Source organism: Anguilla rostrata, chromosome 11 (genome assembly GCF_018555375.3).
Source record: "Anguilla rostrata isolate EN2019 chromosome 11, ASM1855537v3, whole genome shotgun sequence".
Lineage (NCBI taxonomy): Eukaryota > Metazoa > Chordata > Actinopteri > Anguilliformes > Anguillidae > Anguilla > Anguilla rostrata.
In genome coordinates this window covers 9,794,346-9,814,521 of record NC_057943.1, presented here as the reverse complement: position 1 = coordinate 9,814,521, position 20,176 = coordinate 9,794,346, and the positions used below count along the sequence as shown (strand labels likewise).

At 45.3% G+C, this 20,176-nt stretch overlaps 1 protein-coding gene across 2 annotated transcripts in view; it reads left to right on the top strand.

Annotated features, from left to right (window-relative positions):
• The window catches only part of LOC135233848 (MORN repeat-containing protein 1-like), a 134,701-nt gene that overhangs the window by 59,298 nt on the left and 55,227 nt on the right, over window positions 1-20,176 (top strand). Inside the window, exon 15 of one of the 2 annotated variants that reach the window (XR_010323960.1) lies at window positions 9,449-9,617. Coding sequence is in view for 1 of the 2 variants with exons in the window: in XM_064297763.1 (XP_064153833.1) it covers window positions 9,449-9,594 (146 nt within the window). In the remaining variant the exon portion in view is untranslated. Of the gene's footprint in view, window positions 1-9,448; window positions 10,033-20,176 lie in introns of those variants that run through there. The other variant, XM_064297763.1, reaches the window with a different exon arrangement.

The following is a 20,176-nucleotide window of genomic DNA, read 5'->3' as shown; positions in this document are numbered from 1 at the left end:
GTATGTGTGGATGAATCTGAAACAGTCTACAAATCTTTATTTTTCTCATCACAAACCCCTGACAAGGTATTGCCAGAACAAGGTTACCTCTGTGCTAAGAATGCATCCAATCCCCCATCACCCCCCACCCCCCCCACCCAAAACCTCTGGCACAACCTGCTTCCGCCCACCCAGCTCAAGTGCAGAAAAACAGGGTTGAAAATACCCACCCTCGTGCAAATGGGCACTCTGCACCTCTCCAAAATAACAGTGTTCTCTTGCAGGGCCTGCATTTGTGCTGTTTCGTCATCATAATAGAGCTCTTAGTGTTTTCAGCTTTCGCATTTTCTCTGGTACAACATAGTGCCCCAAATCAGGGGTGTCCAGCCTTATCCGAAAAGGGCCGGTGTGGGTGCAGGTTTTTGTTTTAGCCCAACACTACGACGCCTGATTCTACTTACTGATTTACCTTGATTTGCCATGGAAATATTTCTGGTGTATGCATATTACCTCTAATTGAAATGATTGATTCTATAATTGATGAATGATTTTAATTATTCCTTTTATTTATTTATTTTTTTTATAGTATGCTATGCACTTATTATCGATTGCTGCAATGACAGAAAGAGTTTTCCACACTTTACCATTAAATTGAAAGGTGTTACCATGGTCTATTTCTCAGGTCCGCTCAAAGGATTGAATTTCATCAACCACCGATTATGAAATCAAACCAATAGGCGATTGTGCCAATACGTGAATACTCAAAGATACGCAGCTATATACACTCACCGGCCACTTCATTAGGTGACAGGAGTGGCACCCAGTGTGGTCTTCTGCTGCCGTGGCCCGTCTGCTTCAAGGTTTGACGTGGTGTGCATTCAGAGATGCATACCTCGGTTGTAACGAGTGGTTATTTGAGTTACTGTTGCCTTTCTATTAGCTCGAACCTCTGCCATCAACAAAGCATTTTCGCCCAGAGAACTGCCGCTCACTGGATATTTTCTTTTTTTCGGGCCATTCTCTGTAAACCCTAGAGATGGTTGTGCGTGAAAATCCCAGCAGATCAGCAGTTTTGGAAATACTCAAACCAGCCTGTCTGGCACCAACAACCATGCCACGTTCAAAGTCACTTAAATCACCTCTCTTCCCCATTCTGATGCTTGGTTTGAACTTCAGCAGATCGTCTTGACCATGTCTACATGCCTAAATGCATTGAGTTGCTGCCGCGTGATTGGCTGATTAGATATTTGCGTTAACGGGTGCAGTTTGCAGCTGAACAGGTGTACCTAGAGTAGTGGCCGGTGTGTACATGAGACATTCTTTTGGCATTTGAAGTCATATGGATGTTGTTCTTTTTTTTTTCTGGACAGAAAGTGCATCTATGCTGGATTATGCTAGGTGCTGGGGAGAAGGTAAAGATGGTGTGAGGAAAGGGGGAGAGATCCATGTGTGTGAGGGTTAAAGGTCACTGTCCACACTGTGACCTGCATAGAGTTTTATTTACTCTTTGGGAAATATTTCCCTGCCAGAGTGACATGACTAAGTTGGTTTCTATTTTTCACACCCTCCCTCTCCCTCTCCGTCTTCGAGTCCCTCTCTATTTCTCTTTTTCTTTGAAGAGACATACTGTATAAATGGCTGACTACTGCCAGGACTTCTTGGGATAGCCCCAAAGGTTCTGTGGTGGTAACAGAGTCTCCGTCCTGAAGCTATTGGCAAAGGCACTACATCAGCACAAAAATAAAAAATAGCATGTACAGTAAACAGGGGGAAGCCATTTTGTGGGGACAGAGACCGCCTGTGTCTGGTAAAGAGATTTTCTCTTGTACAGCTCATGCATGCTTTCTCAAATGAAAAAATATGGCAATATATTAAATAATAAATTTAATAAAAAAGAACACATATTGAAACAGAAACTGCAGAATCTTTTCCATAGGACTGCGAGAAGAATTGTCTTTGTTTTGCAGTCCGCACAATGAGAATGCAATTTGAGCCTTTACATGAGACAAAAAGAACAGGTTATACAAGAGGACTGGTATATTATCTTTGTTAATAGGCTCAACTTGAAATAGTGTGTGTGTGTGTGTTTGTGTATGTGTGTGCTCGTGTGTGTGTGTGGGTGTGTTTGTATGTGTGTGTGTGTGTGTGTGTGTGTGTGTGCTCATGAGTGCACGTGTATGTGTGTCTGAATGCGTATTTATATACGATTGCCGGGCTTAAATTTCACTTTGCGTTTGATCCTCCATCTTGGCTTATGTGTCATTAAAGGAAGCAGGAATATCGTTTAAAAAAAGGAAAACAACACACTGCCCTGTATCTCGTTTCAGTCCAAAAGCAGGAACACTAAATTACAGAGCAGCTGGCTATTTCCTGGTCCCGACCACAGCGCTTACAGCGCTCGGCAAAAAGAAAAGTCCCAGTAAAACCCTTCACGGCCTTAGCCTTAAATGCTATTCCAACGTTCGCTTCGTGGAGGCGAGATGCAGGCTGACAAGCTCTTTGTTTCTGCCCCCTTTTGCTCATCAGACCCATATGTAATTCCATCTCCTCCGCTATACAGCCATATTTTTATAAACACGAAAAGCCTGAAACTGGAGACGAGGGCTGAATTGTTGTTGGAATCTCCGGCTTATTATTCCTTTTCCTTGTTTCTTTCGTGGGAACGCGGCGTTTATACGCAGTATTTATTTAAGTGTTTATCCAGGTTTTCTGCAGATTTTTGTGGGGGGTTTTTTTCCCCCCACATGTAGCTATACCTTAGTTGAAGTACTGGAAAAATATTTTTTCTCCTATTCTTTTATACCTTTCAAAAAACGAGAAACATATTTATTCTGTGGTTGCTCAGTTTAATAATACTGTATATGGAATTCCACCCTTAAGGAATATAGTACTGTGTTTTCAGACCCTAAAATTGCTTTGCTGGTCATCTTAGACAACACATGCTTATCCTTATCTGCTGCATTAAATAATGGATCGCAGTACTACGATATATAATTAATGTGTGTTGTGTTGTAAATAAGTTTAATAAATTACACTTGTCTCCCTCAGTTAGGACACCCGCCATAGGAGCGTATTTGGTAACAGCGAGACATGCAAATTAGTTTGCTAATTTGATAAACACAATGGCTGATGTGCCGAAGCAAAGTGTAAGTGCTTGTAATATGTGAGATGTTATGGCAATAACAGTATAATTTTTTACAGCTTGGCTGATATCAGCGGTTCTCAGCGGCTTGTAGAGTTTGAAGTAAACCCGCTTACAGTCTTATCAGATGCTGAGAGAGGGACAGAGGGAGGTAGAGAGAGAGAGAGAGAGAGTGTGTAAATGTGGTAGCATGAGATACTAATTCTGTCATTAAAAAGGTGCCTTTTCAGTTAATTTATCAGTAAATAATTCATAAGGAAGACAGCTTTGTAATTCTTTGTAATATTTAATATTGTCAATGTAAACATGATGCAGTATTAGACCTATATAATATGTTTATGACATTTCACTATTAATTATTACAATTGACTTTTACAGGTAGGTCAAACCCTACAAAGCTGATAGTTATGGCATATGTTTGCAGTAGTGTTGTATAGTATCATTATCTTACAGCATTACTCAATATGATTCACTGCTCCATATTTACACATTCACAGTGTTTTACACTTCAGTCTCAGCTGGTTTATAAATGAATCCCATTTTACTTTCTAATAATTTAATGCAGACGGTTCTAAGCTGTGCGTTTAATGTACCATATAAGTTTACTTGGGTTTGTATTTATTATTGCAGCTCTTGAGACAGTCTAGTGCACACAAAGGCAGCATAAGTATGTGTGTGTGCGCTCCGTGTGTGTGTGTGCATGCGTGCGCGTGTTTAATTTGATTGATTTATTCATTCATATCGCACAAAGAGCGGCATTCAGGGGAAGGCTGTAAAACTCAATGGCATATTTCTGCAGTGTTCCCACAGAGATTACTTAGCTATATCAAAACATATATGTGTGCGCTGCATATAAATGCCCCCATCGTAACAGATGCTACGCTCCTGCTGAACTATCATTTTTTTTTTGAGCCTTGGCATGAATCCTGGCGTGGTCGTGCTTTTCTGCTTCGAGGCGAAACGCGATTCTTTGCGCGCCGTGTAAGACTGCGGACGTTTGTTCGCGCGACGGCTCGTCGCAGCGGCCGGCGTGGAGGTTTGTCGTCTTGGAAACCATAAATAAATAAATGGAGAGAAGAAAAAAAAAAAAAAAAAACCAGAGCAAGGTCAGGCTCAAGCTGGGCGGTGTTCTCCCGCTCTGTGTCACTCAGAAGCGGGGTTGTGATGTGCCTCGCGCTTTCAGGGGGGGGGGGTGGGGGGGGGGGGGACAGGTGTAGCGGCTCTGCGGACAGGAAAAGGGGGCTTAGGTTCTCAGCGGCAGCTGGCTGCGGGACGCATACTGCGCAGCTTAGAGGGGCTAATTTCTCCATCGCATGTGTCTCCCCTCTCTCCCTGTCTGCAGCTTTTACATGATAATGCTGTGAGTGCCAGGGCGCGTCATGGGGCCCAGCGGTAACTCGATAGCGAGCCCGGCAGTGTGTGCACGCTCGGTGCCAGGGGGGTAGGATGGCGGTTTGGGTGTGGGGGGGTGGTGGTGGGGGTGGGGGGTGGGGGTACCATTTATAGCAAGGCCGGTAGTGTTCTTTTATAGCGTCATGTGAGCCGCCTGGACGCAGGGCTGTTTGTCTGGGTCCCCGGGCCCCCTGCCGTGTTTGGTTGTTTGTTTTGACCGCGTATCCATTGGAGCGCAGAGGAGGACAGACCCGGGAAAGGCAGCGGCACCCGGGTTCTCCGAACACATGGCGCTCCATGTGCGGGCTCATTAGTCCTGTCCTGAGTGCGTCGCGGTGCATTGTGGGAAGGGAAGGGGGGGGGGGGCGGACTGCTGCAAGCCTCCAGCAGGAGGCCCTCTGGTACGCTGGCTGGCCTCAGGCTATGGGTTCCCCCCGCCTCCTGCTATCTGACCTCAGCCTCCAACCCAAAGACCTCCCTGTACCCACCTCTCACCATACGGCTCGTATTATATTGTCTGTGATAATTACAGTTGCAGTTCCACTTACTACCGTCCTGAGTGCACGTGGATTTAGCAGTGCACTCAGGTACAGTGCCTACACAACAGAACATTACGGTTCTTCTTAAATGAATGACATAAAAGAGTTTTCGTGTCGCGCATGGTGTAGACCTCCATTCAAAACCCTACCAACACAACTGTGCACTGGAGGTCATGTTTGAAGCAGTACGCACACACGGTATTACTGTACTGGGATAGAAGTCATCATGTAAGAAAAATAACCGCTTGCTTTAAGGGTTATGATTCTCGTGGAAGGTCTTCGGCGTGGGATAGCCTTGACGTGAAAGCGATTGTAGCCGAGCTTGTTTAAGTTCCGTGTGTCATTGATTGCTGTCGTGCTAATTATTCACATGCCTAACCATCTGTGAGCAGTAAACTGCTCTCGGGCAGTCAATAACCATGGAAATCAATTGCATCAGTCAATTCTGTCCGTTTAGAGTCACAAATGAAATGTCTTAATGTTTTGAGTGACTTGAACAAGACACGTAATTGCTGTAAGGCTCCAATCACGGAACTAAGTGGAATCTACTGGTATTTAGATAATGAAAAACAGGAAAAGGTGGCCGTTTCTGCAGTATAGCTGTCTAATTCATGACGACTTAACACTGCCCTGCCCGCTTTCTTAAATAACAGCACATTACCTTACAGACATTTAGCAGACACTCATATCCTGAGCAACTCACACAACATGGCATTTACATTGCATCCATTTATACAGCTGGATATATACTGAAGCAATGCAGGTTAAGTACCTTGCTCAGGGATACAATGGCCGTGTCGAACCCGTGACCTTTATGTTTCAAGACCAGTTACTTACCCATACTGCCACTTATTCTATCCTGATTATTGTATAGCATGATAGCAAACAGTCAGACTCAGTTTCAAATATCAGATGACTTTGAAAATATTTTTATGTTGAAAAAAGCTGACGCAATCGTAAATTTAAACAAATATGTCGAGATAAAAGATATAAAATATGGTAGTTGGCAGCATACAAGAGACGAATCTCAGATACGCCATGACGGATGGAATGTGCTGCATAGGGCCCTATTTTAACTGTCAAGGCGCAATTGTCAAACGGTCGCCGTGAGTCAGGGCGGGAACTCAATTTTGGTCATTTTATGACTCCAGGCTTCAGCGCAACTCTGGCGCAGTTGTAAAAGAGGCCGGTTTGATCTGAATGAAATCAGCTGTGGGTGCGATGGGGGTTCGGTTTGGTCGCTGCCAATCAGATCGCCCCGTTTGTTTCCCTTTGAAAACAGTGCGTTAGCGCCACGGCCAACTGCTATGAAGGGCTTCGTTACAGGCCTCTCTACGAGCCATTACTTGCGATGCCATGACAAAGGTGAGACTGAATAGTTTTCATTTATGAACTTCATCCATTTCAGACATGCATTTGATTAGGTGAATTCACACTCACTTGATAAACAACTCCACAGCCAACCCTGCTCTCTTATACATTTTCTGCATCCATTAATACACAGCTTTTTCTTTTTTTTTTACATCTGTCTTTTATGCATGTGGATATATACTGAAGCAATTGAGGTTAAGTGCCTTGCTGAAGGATACAGTGCCATTGTCGTAGCTGCGAACTGAACCTAGGTTACAAGCTTACAGTAGTTCCTTAACCATCATACTACACTCCCACAGCTATATATAGAATACATATAGAATACAGCACACCACAAAGAATGCACTTTCTGCAGACTATATCGTAATGTTGTCGCTCACATTGTACCAAATGATTGAACACAGCTTGCAGCATGTCAAATAGTCAAATTGAAATAAACAAAATATTATTTGCATCTTTTTTATGTGTTCATGCATTCCTATGTGCAGCACAGGAGCACATACATAGCATTGCCAAATTAGGCAGCATTTGGGTGTAAACCTGGTCTGGGTTGGGTTAAAATGCAAATGCATTATTGACTACCAAACTTACACAGCGTTGAATGTTTATATTGACGCACGCTCCCTATTGCGCCGCTCAGCCCATGTTGATGCAAACGGGTTTATTGCAGACCACAAGACCGTGTAAACCCGGTGCCTGCTGACAAATATTCCATTTGTGGGAGGCAAAACTGGCAGTTCCACAAACAGAGGGCCCGTGGTGTGTATGCGTGTGTCACAGCACGTGTGTAGCAGCTTTCTACGGTCTTGTGTGTGTGTGTGTGTGTGTGCTTCAAGCTTGAATGTTGATAGTTGTGTATTCATTGCACTGAGAGTTTTTTTTCTTCTTTTTTATGATGCTGTAAGTTTCAGGATAACAGTAACAGTAAAGGATAGTAAATGGAAAAAAAAAATTATGTCGGAAAAAATAAAATGTAGGCCTTGAGGTTACTGCGTGTCTGAGAGGGACCACAGGAGTGAGGGAATGCTGTGATGATTTCCGCCCTTAACCTGGTTATGGTTGCCATTTCCTCCCGCTCCAATCTCCTGTAATAATTTTTTTTATCTTGCCGGGTCCGCGGGCAGTCCAGAGGCTTTCCTTTCTGTCTCTCCGGCGCTGCTTCATAGCCGTAAATAAACCCCGCTCCGCTGACTTTCCGTGTCAGGGGCGATATTTTTAGTGCGTGTTATTTCGCTTATTTTGGGATGCTCCCCCTTTTGAGAGCCCACCACCCCAGCCTTTAATATCCTTGGGCTCTCAATCTCGCAGATGGGCTTGATTAACACCTGCGACAACACGGGCTAACGTCGGGAATTCCGCACGGATTCCGCAGCTCAGAGGCGCTAGTAAAAAGAAGGTCTTTTTATGGCGTTCTCGCTAATGCGCAGTGATTTATGCAATTGCCGCGCCAGGTTGAGGGCGCTCGTGTGTCTCAATATGTCCAAGAATTTTCCTTCGATGTTGCAAAAACACATTCTTACTCTCTTGCCCTCTTCGTTTATAGAGGTCCCCTGAAAAACTGTAGGGGTCGCTCTGAACTGCAAGACCCGCAAAGATTAAGATCGGAAGGCGAGCTTGTGCTGTGTCTGGCTGAGGCACTTGCTCTGAGTGCGCCGGTGGGCCATGTAGTCCGGATAGAGAAACAGCCATGTTTGTGCCGACTGTAGCCACCGATCCCTTGCTGCGGCATGTGATTAGCAATAACACCGCCCAGGGAGGGAGGGTTTTTGTCGACAGGTGTTCTCTTCCTGGTTGAGTGATAGAAACCATCCTGGCCAATCGGGACAGCTGCGACCTGTCCGCACTGTCTGCAGGAGCTGTGTGGCCTCCTAATGCAGTAAATGTGCAGGTCAGCTGCAGGGCTAATGCTGGGTGTGTGTGTTTGGGAAAGTTCTGGTGCTTAGTAAATGCTGCTTACCCTTCTGTCGGGTGTGTCGGCCACAGGCAAGATGCAGCGGATCGAATCAAATCAAAGCAATTTTATTTTTATGGTGCTTTTTACAGAAAACTGTCACAAAGACGATTTACCGAGTGGCAGAAAAGAGCAAAAACAGAGCAAGAACCAGGCGTGGACCCCCAAATGAAGTAAGCAAGTAAAGCAAGCATGGTATAAAACAGTGGGTTCTCCATGGAGAAAAACCACACGTGGGAAAACCCACAGGTGGTGAGAAAAACCCTCACACGGTGGTGAGAATAAAAACTCCTTGATGGGAAAAAATGTCAGGAGGAACCCATAGAGACTATAGAGGGGGAGCCCATCCTCCATTGGCCGGCCTGGTGTACAGTAGCAATAAAGTAGTGGATTGGTCCAATCTGTGGTCACATTTAAGTCAGTGGTGCATGCACAACTCCAGTCCTGAATGACCAGTACTGGTTTTTGTTCCAATCAATTACCTTAGTGTTAAATTTCTGAGAGCTCTATAAACTATGCTGGTTCACTCCTGTGTATGTACTGTATACAGTAAAATCTTTAGGATAGTGCCTGTAGCTGGTGCTTATACTAATGTGAGATCAAGATATGGCTGTGCTAATTAAACAAATCTTTTTTTGTCTTTAGCTCTAATTCAGTAATTGAATCTGTTATTTAATCGACTTGCTGCTGGTGTTTTAATTTAACGTTAACCAATGTGAAATAAGAGGATAAGGCAGTTCAGACGAAGCACTGCATACAGTTCTTGGAAAAGCCCTGCATTTAGTAGCTCTGGTCCACCCTTACCTCACACATATAGCTCAATGCTGTTTGTATTTGTGCTCTGTTTTTGAGGGTCTTCAAATGTTTCAAAGGATGGGAGCATAACAACATGTTTGTTAGCCTGACCTTGGTCTGACCCTCTGTCCCGTTAGATGAATTTGTCATCATGGTGAAACCCTAACCCTAACCTTCACCTTGGTCTGTCCCTCTGTCCCATCAGGTGAGTATGTCATCATGGGGAAACCCTAACCCTAATCCTAACACTTACATTGGTCTGTCCCTCTGTCCCGTCAGGTGAATATGTCATCATGGTGAAAGATGTGACCAACCCCCCCTTCCTGGGCCACACCTTGCCCCCTGCCTTCGCCCTGCTCAGAGTGGTGCCCGCCAGGCTCAAGAGGAGGGGGAGCCGCGCCGAAATCCCGAGGGTGAAGAGCTAGTGAGGGAGAGCAGTTAGCGCTAGGTGAGCAGTGCGGGGGCGTGGCTGGGGCAAGTGGGCCTCACAGAGCTTAGACCCCCTCCATTGCTTTCAGTGCTGTGTCAAATCACATCCTCAGTAAACCCTGAATCACATATACCAGGATCATCCTGAGTCAATCAGCCAACATGATTGAATGACATGCAAATTCTGATTTCTGGAGTTTAAAGTGTTTTGGGATTTCTCACAGTCACTTCTCATAAGCTGAAGTTCTTGATCGTCCAAATGTTTGAAAATGCATTGATATCATGTCCCGAAAAAGCAAACTCCCGTCAGCCTTTCTGATTGGACTGACACCCGCTGACTGACAGCCACCGGCATTACCAGAGCTTGCTTTAAAATGTTATGGTCGATCCACCTTACTCTGTTTTTTTTAGCAGTTCTGAATTGAGAATTGCTGATATGTAAATTTTAATTAAAAGTAAAGTGAATTCAATTCCCTGTAATTCAATGAAATCGTTTCATTTATCACTACGATCAATGTTTACTTTGATATCAATCACATTTATTTTGTAATCAGGATTCTAAAGGATTCTATTAAAGGACTCTTAATTTTTTAAAAACTATTAAAATTTGATATATAAGTGTGTATGGAGGATTTTTAGATTCAGTTTCCATTTCTGATTCATGCAGCGAACTCACATCAATTCCATAATTCCAGTTCAGGCTTGAAAACATTTGACTGCTCTCAAGCCAGGTTAGCAAATATTTCAACAAAAGAGTCTGATGCTGATAATGGCGGTGATGATGACACTGAAAATGATGACCGTATCTTAAATTATTTAAGCGGGCTTTTTCTTTTGTTCGTTCCCGATCTTATCTTGTCTGCGAAGAGGCTTAGCAGACCCAATAACGTCACTTTTAACGCCGCCTATCTGATCTGAGCGAGCCTGAAAGCCGAGAAGCTGGGAAAATATGGCCGCTGTCTTCCTCCTGTGGAAAAGCACTTTCCAGTGGCCTGGGAGCGGCCCGTTTCACCTCCCACGCCCGGCTAATGGGGGTGCAGCAGCGGGACGGGGAGGTATCGCCTTTTGACAGCTCGGCCTTGCGAAAAGCCCGTAACATCACACGGAACGTGATACGGAGTTATAATTAAAGATATTTCTATTATAATATGACCCCTCCCCATAGGTCCACAGTGCATTTTCAGCGTATCGGGTTGCCGTGAGACCTGCCTGCTCTGGTCAGACTCTGGCTATCGGGCATCTGATGAAGCCGGCACCCTCAGGCCTCTGTTTCACTGGTCTTTTGTTTTGAGTGCTTGTTTAGCCACCAGAAGAGCTGCGGGTTCGATTCCCCGGTGGACAGATCGGGATCATTTCCAACCTTTCGCGACACCCAGGATCAGACACAGCCATTAGATCCCTTTGTCTAGTGTCGCTGACAGGTTGCACATTTTTGGTGAGTGTGAGTGGGAAAAACACACCAAAAATGTGCATGTTGTGTATTTACAGCGTGTATGGTGACTTTCACTAAAGCAATTACTTCCAGTCTCCTGCATGTAGTGAACATATTACAAACTGTATAGTGATGATATTAACATATTAACATTAATGACGAGTGTACTGTTCTGAAATGTGGACTGATATGTCTCTACACATAAAAATGTAGTCCTTATATGATGTGTTTTTGTATGCCTGGAAGGTTAAAATCTTTTTATTTAATTTTTCATGTCTCCAACATCATTAGTGTCTTCCTTCAGTTGTAGGGATGCTGTTTTTGATGTTTCTTTATTGGGGATTCTTGAGTCAAAAAGGAAAAAAGTATCTTTTGCAGGAACCCGTGTTTTGTGTTGCATAAGAGACCATTGTGTACTGCCGCTGTGAATCTAGAACAGAGTGGTTAAGACACTCAGGTAAATTCAGTTTTATTTGGATGGTCCTTTTTTGTCCAGTGACACTGTCACAAAGATGCTTTACCCTGGGAAAGGCTGAACCTGAACCCCCAAGAAACCTGTTAAAGAGACTCAAAAAAAAACTCCCCAGTGGGAAGAAAAAATGAAAAATTGTGGCAACACAAAAATCTCCGGTGGGATAGGAGGAGCCCCTCCTCCACTGGCCAGCCCGGTGTAAATAGTTAATGTTAGGCTCAATGGTAACATGCTGGTCAGTAGAACGAGGCCTTACATATAGGCCACCAGGTTGCATCATACGTATAGGTTTGAACTAAAAAAAACATTTTTTAATAAAAATGTATTTTCCATGACAAAGACATTCATATTCCAGTTTAAAGAGAAAATGTGTGATGTGGTTTGTAAGGGAAGAACACAAATAGCGTAATTTAAATGGAAGTGAACACCTCAACATTCAAACTTAGTTTGCTTCGCTTTGGAGCTTCAATGAGAAGTGAAACCTGTAAATGGAGGTTTGTTTCAATGCCGAGGAAGGATGTTTGTGTTTTTTTTTCTTCTTTTCCTCTCTCAATACTCCCAAACGACTCACCTCTTTTGGACCAGTTCTCTGTGGTTAAACCTTCCTCTTGATGTAAAGTATACTGTGATTACGGCACAATGGCCTCAGAAAGGATAATTAGAACCCCGGCTGCACGTTGTCTCCTGCTTTTTCCCGCCATTTCCGCTCTCCATTCCGCTCCGGCTCCATTCCCCTCTGTCGGTGCACCTGCCTCCATTCTCGCTCTGTTCTGCCCCGGAGCGCGGATCGCACATTTCGCCTCTTCAAAGTGGAATGAGCTCCTTTTGAATATCCCGTCTCCTCTTCCTCTTTGGCACCGCAGACGTCGGGAGCCTCTCGAAAATTCTCCACTAAATCAACACCTTTGGGGCGGAGTGCCCGCCCCCCCCCCGGGCGTCGCGGGCGGGAGGAGGCGTCGGAAAAACTTTTTCTGCTTTTTCATGAGGACCTCACAGATAAAGAGCTCGGGAGCCCGGGGTTTGCTTGAATGCAAATGAACGCGTGTACACACATGCACGCAGACACACTCATGCACACACACACACACACACACACACATACATGCACACACACACACACTCGTGCGCACATACACACACACACACACACACACACAAACACACACGCACACACACACACACACACACACACACGTTCGGAGCTCTGTCTCTTGCCTTGCTATTCTGTAAAGTGTCTTTGTGACGGTTCTCTGTAAAAAGCGCTATACAAATAAAATTGAATTGAATTGCTGTATTTTAGGGGAATATCACTCTCACTGTGTTCAGCTTTCAAAATGAAGCAGAATGTAGACTTTAAAAGTCAGCTTGAATGCAGAAGGGAGTACAGAACAGTTTTATGCATCTGGTTAAGGTAACCCAAAGCAATAAAAAAACCTGAATTTTTTATAGTTGTAGCAGCATCTTTTTAGATTTTTGGCTCAGCTTTGATAGGCTTGTCCAGTGCATTCAAATCGATGCGGATTGTTTTCCTCAGTAGTATAGTTTCATGGCTGTAATGCTTTATCCTTGAGCTATATTCATTTAATATTCCTCCTGAACCTTGCTTGTACCATTGTACCAATTTTTTTGTTTTGTTGAATTAAACACTAACATTAACACTCAAGAAAATGTAGTTTTTTTTCTTCTTTTAATTCAAAGATAAAGTGTTTCTAGCATCAAGCAATCGATGTGTAAGCCAAAAACGGGTTTGAAAATAAGACGATACAATGAAAGCTCATCCAGTAAATGGTGTAGCCTCTGCTGCCCGGGTCCAGTTGCAGCAGAGCCCTAATGGAGCCTGTGTGGCTGTAGATGGCCTCAGTCGGCCCCAATAAAGCGAACGGTGCGTAGCGATGGTTCAGTACCGGGGGCTTGGCTGAGCAGGAAAGAGGCTTTTTTTTTTTTTTGCAGGACTCTGCATTGACGTCTTCTTCCTCTTAACCAACTTCACATGCTGCTGCTCCGATGCTCCAGAGAACGCATCACTCCCCAGAAATGTTCTCGACGTTTACCCAGACGTTACTAAAACACCGCTCCACCTAGGCGTGCGCTTCGCTTGATCCGCCCCCCCCCCACCCCCCCACCCCCCCCAAATTCACCCCGCAGATAAATCAGGGCGTCACGCTCTTTGTCTCACCCTCGCAGAATTCGTCCGCCTCGTGGCGCTTCCGCTCCGCTGCGCTCCTGGGCCGCGCCGCGTTCGACTTCATCAGCGTCCCGAGGAAGTTCAACAGAACCGCCAAAAAATCACCTCCGTAAAAATTTCACGGCGAGGAACCTCCTGTGTGTGTGTCCTCAGCGGGAAGAGCGACAGGTTAAAGTGCCCCGGTCCTAAAGCCTGTGTGGTTTCAGGCCTGTGCACCGAGTTCATTATGGTAAGATGGAGGTGCTGTATAACGAGGGCATTTCGACTTAATGAAGTTAAAGGAATTTACTGTAAATGTTGAGCGGCGATGAAGGGTCGCCAACAACAACAAACACATGTTCTCCTTATTGCTTATAAAACAAAAGAATGTTTTGGTAATTACTTTTTAGCATTCCCACATGATGGGTGCCCCCCCCCCCCCCCCCAAGTGAAACAACGGAAAAGCGCTGTGCCTGGGATTTCTTGAAAAACAGAATACCAGACGGTTCTCACACTGATTCGATTCTTTACTGTAGCTCTGTTCATACTGCGCATGCAGGTACATTACGAGTCATATTTTGGCTAACTGCTCTGGTTGCACCAAAGGTTAATGCTAAGGGTAAAATTCAACTCTACCCTTTGGAACATGATGACAGTATTCAGTTCCTGTGTTGCAGCTTTATGATTTGTATTTAATGCTGGCAATGTTTGTTTCACTGGGAGGCTAAGAGGTACAAAAGGGCCTCTTTTTAAAGCCTTTGCAAGTCTTTAGCTTTAATGGCACTACTCTCTCATTTGACACTGAATTGTCGGTATTATTGTCAATATTTTTCATGTTTTCACGCATATTTAACAGCCTTAAATAACGAACCCGGTATTCAGAAGTTAACGCTGCTTCATCTCACTTCGCCAAAGCCGCCCTTCTGCTCTGGGTTCCCTGTGACACAGAGTGCCTCTTCTCTAGACAAGCTCTCCTCTTTTTTTTCTTTTTTTTTCTTTATCTTCCTCGGATGTATTCTGTCACTCATCCCATACCATTTAAACCCAGGGCTTCGACACAATCCCGGTCCTGTTCAAAGGAAGTCTATCTTTAGCCGTTTTGAGGAGCTCTCCTGCAGCTGCCATGTCAGCCCGAGTTTACACCGTCAGAGTGAAGGTCCTTCGACGCAGGGAGACAGAGAGGAGGAAGGTGAAGGTAAAGCACGCTTCCGTCTGACATGTGAAAATGTTAGAAGCACTCGGCAATATAGAGGAGTTTAATGGGTACTACATGCCATTTTCCCTTGGTCTTTGTTCTCTTTTTTTTTTAGTATTGGTCTGCTGCAATAAAATAGCAAATATGCACGTTCACCTCCTACAAGTATTCCTCACAATGGTATTTTTGAAATAGACTTCATATATTTGTAAGCGTTCAAACGCTGGAGAAAGAGCTTCCAATCTCCTCTGTACATTCAGTTTTAGAATGTATGCATTTTCTTGGCATTAAGTCGCAAACCTATGAAAGTGTTTTTTTTATTTTTGGCTGTTTGTATTTGTTCTTTTTTTTTTTTTCTTTTTTCCTTTTTGTGTGTAGCGTATCACACTGGATGAATGGGAGTCTGGCTCACATATGTATCACCGTGTCAGAAAGCCCACCCCAGCTGTGATTGGTGGGGGGGAGGGTAGGTTTGAGTGGTTTTGGCCTGTCAGGCTGCCCCCTTAGTTCTTGAGTACAGACTGTCTTTGACAGGGATGCCTGGGGGCGCTGCAGTGCTTCGTGGGTAATTATTGGGAGATATGTGCAGACTCAACCCCCCCCCCCCCCATCTCTGCTGCCTGCTAGAGCTCTCTTTGTAGACAGAATGGGACCCTGTGGGGCAGACAGAGGGCTAGGGTACTTTGTGTGGGGGCGTGGGGGATGGGGATGGGGGGGCATGTACGTATCCGAACAGTGGCAAATTCAATAAGCCTAGTGCTTAACAGAATTCGAATGAGGAGGGGTTGGGGGGTGGGGGGGGGGTGGTGGGGTGGGGGGGGGGGTGGGAGGAGGGTACAGGGCAGAATCTGAAACCTTCAGTTTCCGTCGGAGCAGGTGCCATATTTGCTGCTCACGTGAAGGTTTCGGTGCCTTGTCAGTGACATGAAATAGTTCCTCCTCCTCCTGCGTTTCACGTTAACCCATTGAGCATTTTCCCTCAAGCACAAATTGCAGCTGGTTTGCCGTGACTTTTACTCAAAACTAAACTAGGAGAACTATCAGGGGCAAAAAGTCACGGTGAACTGCGCAGTCACGTGTTTTTGCTAATTTGCCAAATTGTAAGGTTCAGAAAAATGTTTGGAAGCAAAAGGATTCATTCAGGTCTTTGAATACGGAAATCACGTACACTAACCTCCAAACTATTTTGTTTATTATAACTGGAATTAAAATAATGTGAAAAACCATGGTTAATGTAAACTGCAGCATGATTTGGTGGTTTGAAAAAGAAATGTGATCTCGTACCAGAGGGTTGTGACAATCCTTTGCCTTGGCTCTCACATTCTGTATCATCTCAAAAGAGAAAGACGGACCACGCATGAGTGTGTTTTATTTTTATTTCATCCACCTACCTACTAAAGCCTGCACAATTACCTTCAATGTATTTCAGTATACCTCATTAAAAGACAGTTGCTGATGCCCTCCTCAAAGGCGTTACATGTGACCACACAAATTTAAATGAAACGTTTTGAGTGCCAATTGTTTGACCCTGTACCCCCTCTAGGCTTATGGGCAGCTCAAATTATTTCAGTTCTTTTTTTTTCTTGTCTCAAACCCCCCCCCCCAAAAGCTCTGCTGCTTTTCCTCCCCCTCCTCCTTCCTCTTGCAGATGTTGGCTTGACTTTGTGGTTTGTCATTTCAGCACAAAGAACGCTCTGTTGATCAGCGAACATTCAGAGAGGTCTGGTACAGGCTCGGATATGGGCCAGCGTAATCTGTCCCAGACAGCCGCCTGGGGGGGGGGGGGGGCGTGGGGGGGGGGGGTCGGAGCAAGCAGGCACAGGGAGGCCAACACTGCTCAAAGTGTTCTCTAGAGTGCGAGTGTGCTTCTCCCAAATGATCTGCCTGCTTAGAGCACTCTATGAATGCTTAGAACGACGATCTACATAGTTGCAAGTAATGATCATTACATTACATTAAGTAATTACACTAGGTTACATTGCATTGTGTTACATGACACTATTTATTTGCATGCCAGATATGATTATAAAGAGGTTAGTTTCTGTTTACCCTTATTATTATTATTGTGTTGATAGAGGATAAATACTAAGTATTGTTATCCACAGACAAATTAACATTCCAGAAATAAATACAAACATCTCCTCCCACATTTTTCTCAAGGTACACATGCCAACTTTCGTAAGGATTCGCCTGAACAATGACGTATGTTGCCGCTCGTCGGTGCCTTTTGTAGTTTATGAAAATATTTAATTAAAAACAGGTTTCGCGTTGTGACATCATCATCATCACTGACTCACCGCAACCTTTGGAAGTTTGGAATGTTCTTCAGAGATAAGCAATTTCTGCAGCCCATTGCTGGACAAATCCAGGCACTGAGAAGAGGAGGTAAATAGGCCGTAGCTAGAATATAGCTAAACGTATTTTCCAGTCTCACAATTTACAAGGAAGCAGCAGTTTACGTATTTCAAACTCCACACAACAGTGCAATATCTACAGGCATCAAGTACATAAAGACGCTATCATGAGGTCAGTAGCAAAATGGTTCCTCTTCCTTAAGTAATGCAAAATGTTCCAAAAATAGTAGTTTGTGTTGAAATGTGCACATATTTTGATAGCAATAAGAGCACTTCAAGAAAGCAACCATAAATGTGAATATTTTAATATAGACAACACCACAAATATGTTTTAATTAGTTTTCCTTTGATCAACATGATCTCCAAACCTATTTCAGCTACTGCTGCTACCAATAATGCTTTGCAACTTGTTTTTGGCAATGCCAAAAAAAAAATGTCCTTGCAGGAACCTTACATTCTGGTTCATTTATACAGTACAGCTGGATATTTACAAGGGAAACCATCAGGCCACTAGAAAACAATCCTTAATAAGTACCTCACCCAAGAGTACAACAGCAGTGTCCCATTTCAGCCATAACCTTCTGGTTTAAAGCTCAGTAACGGCTATGTCACGCTGCCATCCTTAGCATTTTTTAACGATGTCCTTATTTCTTGCACGCTCCCCCTGTTGGAGAGCGTGTGCTGACCCGGAGCGAACGTGAGTGTCTACCCTCCTTACGCTTCTCAGCAGAAAGTGAAAGTCAGAAGCACTTCCAGGCAGCCGACTCCTCTCGCAAAAATGAACACTGCTTTCGAGCGCCCTCACAGGCTGTGCTCACAGTGACCGGGCCGTAGCTGTGTTTTCATTATCCACAGACCCCTGTGTTTGGCTGGCCGCGCAGCGCGCTGGAATTCAGCTTAAGCCCTCAAGCGCTTCAAGGTGGAGAGACGGGTGGAGACACCCGTCAGATTCGCCGCTTCCCATAATGCACCAGAGGGTGTAGTACGCTCATCAATGATGCGTCGTCTGCATGCTGAGGCTTGCGAGGTTTCAAACAGTTACCTGGGGACGTTTTTGGTAACAAATAAGGAAGCGGTGCTCTAGTTGTTATTCAAGGCATTACTTGAGATTGTTGCTTTTTGGAAGATTCTGTCCAATTTGTTTCCCCATTTGAAAGGCTACAAAGCCCTGCACTGTGATTGGTCAGTTTGTCGCTGATACTTTGCAAGCCAGGCTGCCAATCAGAGATATAGTTTGTGATGTGCATATAAGCAGCAGCAAGCATTCAACCCAACTGTTTTTAGGAGGTATCAGATTTATTACAGAAAATAGTGCAGTCATGTAAAGTGGCAAATAAAATGTTTCATTCCATTCCTTGAGTCACCTGACTAAAGTTGTACTGTATGTTTACATTTCAAACGCTAGTCGCCGCACGCCCCTCTGTCCCCAACCTTCCTTCCTTCACCCGAACCCTGAGACTGCTTTGTGTGGCCATTATTTCACAGGGTGTTAATGTGCGTAAGTCATACAAATATGAAGGGTTTACGTTGCCGCGGCAGTGAAGAGCCCTTGCCAGCAGTTTTAATTGAAAAAACGTGATGCGAAAACATGTGCCTCGGCCAGCGAGCGCACTGCCTCGAATTCAATTTGGGCTAACGTTACCAGGTGGAAATTCCAGGCCCCCGCTTTTCTCCGGTGGACTTGGAACTGCGCAGCGGACACACAGTTTACAGAATCGCCATGGAAACCGAAGATGTGCTAATGCGAAAAACACGCGGAGTTGGAGGGGGGAAAGCCTGAAATGCTTCGCATGTGAAGTTTGAAAGAAACCGGGGGGCCCAAGAGCACTCCCTGGCTGTCACCGTTTGTGCTCGACGCACACGGACACACACACACAAAGCCCCTCGGTGTGCAGAACTTTTGTTTTGCAGCCGCGAAACGCGTGTTGAAAATGGCCGCTGGGCCCATCTGTTGGGCAGTGTGTGGGGCTTTATGGCCGGGGAGCGTGGCCTCCGACTGCGCTGGCCTCAGTGTCTCAGGTTGAGCAGCTGTGGCTGGGTTTGCGCATAAGACAATAGCTTATTCTGAGAAGTGCCTGCGCAGATCCAGAGCCCCGAAAGATTTATGGGTCCCGGGGCCAGCGGGGAAGAGATGCCGTCATCTGCTGGCTCGGCTCCACGGACGGCCAAGATCGCGCAGGCCCGAGACGGGACCTGGGGCTCGCCTGGCCGGCCCTCCCCACCCGACAGCACTGCTCGGGGGGGTGGGGGTGTGGGGTGGTGTGGGGTGGGGTGGGGGAGCTGCTGCTGGAAGTCAGGCCCAGGCTCACTCTGGATCGGACAGGACCGGGCCTCGCGAATAAAGCGGGAACCCGGAGGCAGAGCGTCTGAGCCGCGCTCGTAAGCTGTTGCTAAGAAGCGGGGGGGTGGCCTTACGCCCATGTTCACCTCAGACTGATAAATCGTTGCCCTCGCAACTTAATATTTAAGCGATGTCTCGGCAGAGCTCCACTGCAGCGCGGCGCGTAAAAGCAGAAGAAACAGGTCACTCCCCTCCCCCCCTTTTCTCATGGCGAGCCTGCCTCAACCTTACATTCCTGGAAGCAGATGGAAGGGATGTGAGAATGATGGGGGGAAGCAGCGCAGTCCAATGTACAGCACTGTCTGGGTGCTTATGGTCAAAATGTTAAAATGTCAGTGTTGAACCTCAAATGCGGTTATATATAAAAAAAAAAAATCTTGATTCATCGGGGTTCTGCCCGGCAACAAAAGTGCCTGGTTTTCTCTCAGGCGCTTTGCGTTTTTTTTTTTTTACGGAACTTCACTTGATCCTCCTCCAATGAGACCGAACCGTAAAGTCATCCGCGCTGCCCGGCAACAGACAGGGCTGCTGTGTGAATCAGCGTGAAGACCATCTGTGGAGCTGGATGCGCCGCGCCAGGCAAGAGAAAAACAGCTCATCCTACCGCCCTCTCAGAGGGA